Here is an 8,293-nt window from a genome sequence, read left to right as displayed (position 1 = left end):
CTGACATCCTTGGCCATGGATGGCCACCAGAATCGCTGACGGATGGCAGCCAGCGACCTCCGGACTCCTGGATGACAGACTAGCCTGGATGAGTGACCCCACTGGATGACTTCAGAGCGCAACTTGGTGGGAACAAACAGATTACCCGCTGGGCACCCCTTCGGCACAGGCCCCTTAAGTAGGGCCTCCTCTACTCGTCTCTCGATGTCCCAAGAGAGGGATGCCACCACCACCCCTTTGGGCAAGATAGTGTCTGCTGACTCCCCTCCCCCAGGAGCCTCGAAGAGACGAGAAAGAGCATCGGGCTTAACATTCTTTGACCCGGGCCTGTAAGACAGTGAGAAATTGAACCGGCCAAAGAAGAGGGCCCAGCGAGCCTGTCGAGAGGTCAGCCTCCTGGCCGAATGGACATACTCGAGGTTCTTGTGATCCGTCCAGACCAGGAAGGGCTGAGCCGCGCCCTCCAACCAGTGACGCCACTCCCCCAAAGCCAGCCTGACCGCCAACAACTCCCGATTACCTATGTCGTAATTCCGTTCTGGGGGACTCAGGCGGTGGGAGAAGAAGGCGCAGGGGTGCACCTTTCCATCCTCGTGCGACCGCTGAGATAGGACCGCGCCCACTCCGACATCGGAGGCATCCACCTCAACAATGAATTGCCGTTCAGGGTCTGCAATAGACAAGACAGGAGCAGAGATAAAACGGGACTTTAATCTATCAAAGGCCTCCTGTGCCCCAGTATTCCACTTGAACGGTACCTTGGGAGAGGTGAGTGCCGTTAAAGGTGCAGCAATCTGACCAAAGTTCCGGATGAACCGCCGATAGAAGTTGGCAAACCCCAGGAACCGCTGCAGAGCTTTACGAGAGTCAGGAGCTGGCCACTCGGCAACGGCCCTTACCTTACAGGGGTCGGCTTTGATCTCCCCCGCAGAAACAACGAACCCCAGGAACGGAACCGACTGGGCATGGAAGACGCACTTCTCCGCCTTAACATAGAGCTGGTTCTCCAGCAGCCGTTGTAACACCTGGCGAACATGCTGAGTGTGTACCTGCAGAGATGGGGAGAATATCAAGATATCATCAAGATACACGAAGACAAAGCGATTCACCATGTCTCTCAACACGTCATTAACCAGGGCCTGGAAGACAGCTGGGGCATTGGTCAGACCGAATGGTAGGACCCGGTACTCAAAGTGTCCCGTAGGTGTGTTGAAAGCTGTCTTCCACTCATCCCCCTCACGTATGCGAATAAGGTGATAGGCATTCCGAAGGTCTAGCTTGGTGAAGACCTTGGCTCCCTGCAATAACTCAAAGGCAGATGACATTAGAGGCAAGGGGTACCTGTTTTTAATAGTGATGTCATTCAGGCCTCGATAATCTATACAAGGACGCAAGGAGCCGTCCTTCTTCTTGACAAAGAAGAACCCAGCACCTGCAGGAGATGAAGAGGGTCGGATGAGACCGGCTTTGAGGGATTCATTAATATATTTGTCCATGGCCTCTCTTTCAGGGCCTGAAAGGGAAAACAAGTGACCCTTGGGCGGAGAAGTGCCTGGGAGGAGCTCGATGGCACAGTCATAAGGGCGATGTGGAGGTAAGGAGGTGGCCCGGGACTTACTAAACACCTGGCACAGGTACTCCACCGGGAACCCCTTCAAATCAGCAGCCTCCACCTGCAAGACAGGACACACAGACACAGGAAAAGAGGCAGCACCCAGACAAGACGCAAGACAAAACTTACTCCAAGACAGGACAGAGTTGTTGGACCAATCCACGTGAGGGCCATGTTGCACCAACCACGGGTGCCCCAGAACTATGGGAGCACTCGGGGATTCAAGAAGGTACAGCGTGGTCACCTCCCGGTGATTGCCCGAGACTATAAGATTAACAGGGGGAGTGGCATATGAGACAGTGGTTATTAAAGTGCCATTCAATGAACGGGCAGGAATAGGTTTGGGAAGAGGAATGGAAGGAATTCCCCAACGGGTGGCTAGAGAGAGGTCCATAAAGTTGCCCTCAGCTCCCGAGTCAACCAGTGCTGTACAGGAGTTAAGGACACCACCAAACTGAATAGAGACAGGAAGGAGAGTGCGAGAGGAGGGGGGATGTAATAAAGGGGTAGCGCTCACCAGGATCCCCCTCTTTACTGGTGAGCCTTGACTTTTAGTGGACAGCCCACTGCGAAGTGACCTGATTTGCCGCAATACAGACATAGTCCTAGGGCGAGGCGTTGCTGCTTTTGTTGAGGAGTGAGCCGAAGGCGCCCCACCTGCATAGGCTCAGGCTCAGTGGTTTCTGTGGGGGAGACAGATGACGACTCCTCAGTCCTCCAGGGTGCACGAACTGCCAGGCGCTGACGACGGCGGTGAAGGCGACCCTCGATGCGCAACGCCATGTTAACCAGATCGTCAAAGTCACGTGGCAGGTCCTGAGTGGCCAGCTCATCCTGGATGTCATCCTCTAGCCCAGCACGGAACATAGCTCGACAGGCCCCCTCATTCCAGTCGCAGGTCGCTGCAAGAGTCTTAAAATGAATGGCATAGTCCGTCACTGAGCGACCCGCCTGACGGAGCCGTGCTAGCTGGTCAGCCGCTTCCTGACCTCTTGCAGAGTGGTCGAACAGTCTCTCCATCTCCTGGCGGAAATCTTTAAAAGAAGCACAACAGGGAGCTTTGGTCTCCCAGACGGAGGTTCCCCAGTCTCTGGCCTTGCCGGTCAGAAGAGTCAAAACAAAAGCCACTTTGGACATCTCAAGTGCGTATGTGCGTGGCTGCAAGGCAAACACCACAGAACACTGGGACAAGAAGGCCCGGCAGGAATTGGGGTCCCCATCATAGGGTGGTGGGTTATTGCATCGGGGCTCAGGCTCATGGTGAGAAAGATGGTGAACTGCACCACCCTGAGGAGCCTCTCGTTGCAGCTCTTGGATCCGGTTGGTCAACTCAGCCACTTGGTTGGCTAAGAACTCCATCTCCCTTGTGGTATTCGTGAGTCTGGCTTCGTGTTGGCCCAAAAGAACACCCTGCTGGGTGACTGCGGTTCTGACAGAGTCTGTACCTGCTGTGTCCATCTTGGCCAGATCGTTCTGTCAGGAACACAACTGGACACAGATGCAGGTTACGGTGCAGGACCAATTTATTCAAAAACTTCAAAAGAAAAAACTTCCTCCAATGAACAAAAACAGGCCGGGAAATTAGGAAAAATGTCCAACAGAAAAAGAGACTTCAAATGTCCTTGCAAAAACACCCGGCAGGGGGCGCTCAACGGCGCGGCCGCGATGATAGCGGAGAGGGGAGGAAGCCACGAGCGAGCCAGCGACCGTGCAAAAACTCTTCTGGGAAATGCCGGTGCCCGGTCTAGGAAATGAGGGAGGGGGGAAAAAGAAAAACAAAACAAACCAATAGCAGCAAACAGAGGCACGACAGAACACGGCTTGACAGGATCAGACAAAGTGGATACACGGGGATTGTTGCCGAACAACGATCTGGCACCGATAGGCGCGACAGACGGGAATAAATAGAGCAAGAGATGAACAGACATTGAATTCAGGTGAGCGAGGGCAAACCATGAGAAACGGAAACTGTGATAATGAGGGGGAGGGAGGAACGCCAAAGATAGGTGCAAGACGAGCGATCAAAACCAAAACAAAACACCATGTGCGCACGAAATGCAGACATATACAGAAACACACACACACACACACAAGAACGGGGTGATCAGACAGTGGACATGACATTCCAATCATTTTAGTAACCATAAAAGTTAAATTACAAGTTGGTCAGAGCTCATCATTTCACCTGATGCCAAATAGCCTAGATGCTAACGAACAGAGGTCTTATTTTTCTGAGGAGGTAACCATGGCAACAGTAAGCTGCTTGTGCATTTTGTTGCAATCAGTATGGGGCAGTGCCTTGACCAAACATGACAAGAACTGTCATTATCTATCACTTTATTATACTATACATTTACATAAAAACAATATATCACACAAAACACATTTGCATTGCATGATAAAAACAGCCCTGAAATCTATCTAAAAAAAAAAAAAAAAAAAAAAAAAACCTTGGGAGAAACCAAGTGTAGTTGGCTCAGCTCTCCTCTGGTTAAATGAACAACAATGGTGTGGTTATGAATTCAGGCTGCATCACTAGTCAGATTCTGGACTGAAAAAAATTCATCCAGCTTCTCCTGCTTGAAGATCAAGATATGTCATGCTGGTATTTGGTTGGAAGAGAAGTTGTATTCTGTCCAGCAGGGCTGCCATTTAGCCAGGCGTAACAGTTACTGTAAGCATGATAAAACTGCATTGTGGTCCTAGCAGCTCCTGGGTTGTAACGTTCATTGCTGGCCATAGGGATCTATGCAGAGGACTTGTCTGTTCTCATGGCTTTTGCTCAGAATCTGTGCCAATGACTGTCAAGTCGTGATGTTCAATTGTCGTGGTCATTAAGGGCTGTGGTCGTTTCAGGGTGCAGGTCCAACATCTGGTCTGGATATGGACCGGATCCAGCTGACTATGATATAACCTTAGGGCAAGGATGACCTGTGCATGTTATGACCTGCAAACATGTTTAGCAGCATATGATTTGCAAACTACTACATTCTGATGTTTGAGTCCCAAAACTAGCTCCATATTTATGACTTTTCTGAAAAAAAAAAAAAGTCCAGTGGGGAAAATACATTTGCTTGTTACAGATTAATATGAATTAATGAATTAATTAATTAAATCCAAATTATTGTCGGTCCAAATGCAATTAGGTACAGACTATTTCACACAGAGATCTAACTAAAGGAAGAAAAAATTACAATTCTGCTTTTGGCTATACATTGTTTTCTACTATCTGCATACAAACAAAACCTTTAATATCTTACAAAACTTGGACTAAACTGCCAAACTGCCATACCCAATGAATATACTCGACTGTAAATTTTGTAACCTGGAATTGTTCCATTAAACAACTATTTTAACCCACACTGGTAAATATGAATGTATTTAAGTTGATACATTTTTTACAAGTTTTATTTGAATAAAACTAGTTATACTTGAATAAAACTAGTTCATTTAAATGTTACCATTTTTTATTTGTTTAATTGTAGCTCTTTATCACAAATGATCATTGCAACAGCTTGAAAAACTGGCATTTTTGTTTGCAGTGTAAATCAGATGGTCAGTGCATGGACTGTGGGTGGTCTGTGAGCTTGCCATCTGAGACCGAGCCTACTGACGGCTGTATTATTGTCTTGCAATTGTTAGTAATCTGTTTTCAACAGATGCAAGCTTGTTTATGCTTGTTAAGCTGCTGCTTTAAGCACTAGACCTCAGGTGAGACTTATGGTACTACTACCGACAGACAAAAATATACTATTTTTTGAGTTCAGTTCTGTGCACTGCAAGAATATAATGCTATGCGGTTGTCACTGCCTTGTTTTTCGGGAGTGAATTGAGTTGTAGAATGTGGTTGTCACTTCAGCAAATAACCAAACTATGTGTGTACAAATAAGGATTTAAGCACTCAAAAGAGGACTGTATGTGGCACCTACTGTAACTGTAAATGTAAGTGAAGTGTAAGGGATTGCATGGTGCTCAGGCGGCTTGGTGGTGCAGTAAAGTCATAGTGGTTGAGGCTCAAGTGTCGTAGATGAAGTAGTAATTGTTGAAGTGGATTTCTGGTCCACTTACAGTATAACAGGCTCAGTCCTCCTTGAGTAACCTGAGGTTAAGTATCTTGATCAAGGACACACTGGTGGAAATTCATAGATCAACCCTTGCTTTTTTTTAACTAACAGCATTTCAGTTACTACTTAGCTTTAAGGCAACAGTTTTGAACACTGGCTGGTTATGTACTTGCTCAAATATTGATTTCAGATCATTTTTAACCAATAAAATAAATAAAAAAATGCACAAGGTGATACCAAACAGGAACACGGGGGTGCTAAAAGACCACTAAACGAGGTACCTTGACCTGACTGATACAGATTTACTGAACCACTGAATACTGTGTAAACTAAAACAACTTCATCCAGCACTGAGTATTGTTTACTGAAAAACACTCCTGCTTTTAAGCCAAATAGCTATCTGATTTTTGTTTTGTTTTTTGTTTTGTTTGTTTTTTTATTGACATATGTACATATGTACATTGGCAAAATAGTGCTGTTTTGAACTTAATGTTTTTTTATGTTTTTTTTTTTTTTTAATGCAATCATTTGTAATGTATTGTTTTCGTTAAATTTAGCTGATTTAATTTAGTAATTATTATTTTATTATTCTACGCTAGGATAACCACCTTGTTATAGATCTGTTGCAGGACAGTAAATGTGATTTTACGTGACAATGCGGGAAATGTGGAAAAACAGAATGTATTATTGTTACACTATGTAAATACTGATTAATATTCAGTGGGCCAGTTAATGTTTTTGCCAGTGGATGCCCACACTCCAAGTTGGTACATAAGATGGAATGCATATAGAATGTCCATATGGCAGTTTGAGTGTGTTATGCATGTGTATGCACATGAACACTTGTGAATATTCTCTGTGCATTTATTATTCTTTATTATTATAAGTTAACACTTTATTATAGGGACCAATTCCCACTATTAACTAGATTCTTATTAGCATGCTTGTTTACATATTGACTGTTTATTAGTACTTATAAAGCACGTATTCTACACCCTTAGTCCTAGCCAATACCTAAACTTAACAACTGCCTTACTAACTATTAATAAGTAGCAAATTAGGAGTTTGAGGCAAAAGTAATGATTAATGGTTTGTTGGTAACACATTATACTAAAGTTGTATTAGTTAACGTTAGTTAATGCATTAGTTAAAATGAACTAACAATTAACAACGCATTTGTTCAGCATTACCTAATCTTAGTAAACAAACACATATACTATTACAAAAAAAAGAGTAATCCTGAATAATAAATGGTTGTAAAGCATTGTAGATAATTGTAAGTATTGTAAATAATGCATTAAAGGGGTCTCCTGATGGGATTTAAATCTTTCCTTTCTCTTTGGAGTGTTACAAGCTCTTGGTGCATTAAGACGATCAGTAAAGTTGCAAAGACTAAAGCATCAAATGCAAAGACATATTCTTTATGAAATTTAAGAGTCAACCACGCCCTCCTAAAACAGCTCATTCTAACACCCCCTCCCACCCCACCCCCCACGTCTATGTCACAATGTGAGAAGATCTGTATAACGTCGCCCAAATTTTCACGCAAAGAAAGAAGTCGTAACTTATATTCTTGCTGTTGCCACCGCCATATTGGGGAGACCAGTGTGTATCCTTGTGAAAGAAAAACTACTTTGTTTGGTCTTCCAAAAGAGGACACAACTACAAATCAGTGGTTGAGTTGTATTTAAAACACTGTTTCAGAACAGTTCAAATCAAATGTGCAGTTCATTTTATGGAGGACTGTTTCCTGATCCTGGGAGAGTAGACTACAGTGTTGGCTGTTCTGACTCACAGACTGTAAGTATGTTTACATATTTAAAGGGTTTGCCACTGACGTGGTGCTATGCAACGAAATGCTTAAAAAGACAGTATAAGTCAGTGGTTCTCAATTCCAGTCCTCACGCACCCCTGCTCAACACATTTTGTATGTTTCTCTTACCGCTTCAGATGTTTGTTTTATTCAAATGTAAGTGCCCTGCTAAGTGGACATCCCAGTAGTTCACTTCAAACTGGAATCATGGCATATCCTATGTTCCATTCAAAGTGCATTGAGGTGTGCGAGACGTGAATCTTAATCGTTTTTATTTACAGAGGTATATGATGTCACACTTGTCCATGTGTGAAGGCATTGCCCAGCGCAAATACAACCATTTATTTATGGAGCTCTAACGAGCTGATTATCTGAATAAGCAAAGAGAGACATGCAAAATATGCAGAGCAGGGGGGCACGAGGACTGGAATTGAGAACTGCTATTGACATATTGTCATTACAATTATGTCACCACTGGATGTGACAAATGCCTTGTTTATAATGTATTTTAATGTTTTTGTCTTGGCGCTCTAGGACACACGGCATCACAGTATACAGTACCCTCCTTAAGAATTGGAACAGTTCTCTGCCGTGGAGTCAAGACATTTACAAATATGATTAAAAGGTTAAAATGCGGCAAAACTACAGAATGTCACATTTTATTATTAGGTCTTTAGACACATACATGTTTTACAAAATAAAAAGGAAAGCACTTTTAGAGTTCATCCCACTATATGATGTGAGCATAAGTATTGGAAAAGTTGAATTTAGGGCAGATGTAAACAAATTAAAAGCTAACATTTA

The 8,293-nt window shown here is 44.1% G+C and overlaps 1 protein-coding gene across 1 annotated transcript; it reads right to left on the bottom strand.

The window, feature by feature from the left end:
* Positions 1-490: 490 nt before the first annotated feature.
* LOC113059499 (uncharacterized) lies at positions 491-3,070 on the bottom strand. Its single transcript, XM_026228023.1, has 4 exons — positions 2,270-3,070; positions 1,535-1,673; positions 759-1,432; positions 491-670 (listed from the first exon to the last, which is right to left on the bottom strand). Exons 1-4 carry the CDS (start codon positions 3,068-3,070, stop codon positions 548-550), a joined length of 1,737 nt encoding a protein of 578 aa, XP_026083808.1. The 3' UTR covers positions 491-547.
* Positions 3,071-8,293: the final 5,223 nt, after the last annotated feature.

The sequence above is a fragment of the Carassius auratus genome, chromosome 41 (assembly GCF_003368295.1).
Source record: "Carassius auratus strain Wakin chromosome 41, ASM336829v1, whole genome shotgun sequence".
NCBI lineage: Eukaryota > Metazoa > Chordata > Actinopteri > Cypriniformes > Cyprinidae > Carassius > Carassius auratus.
This window is presented reverse-complemented; position numbering and strand designations above follow the sequence as displayed.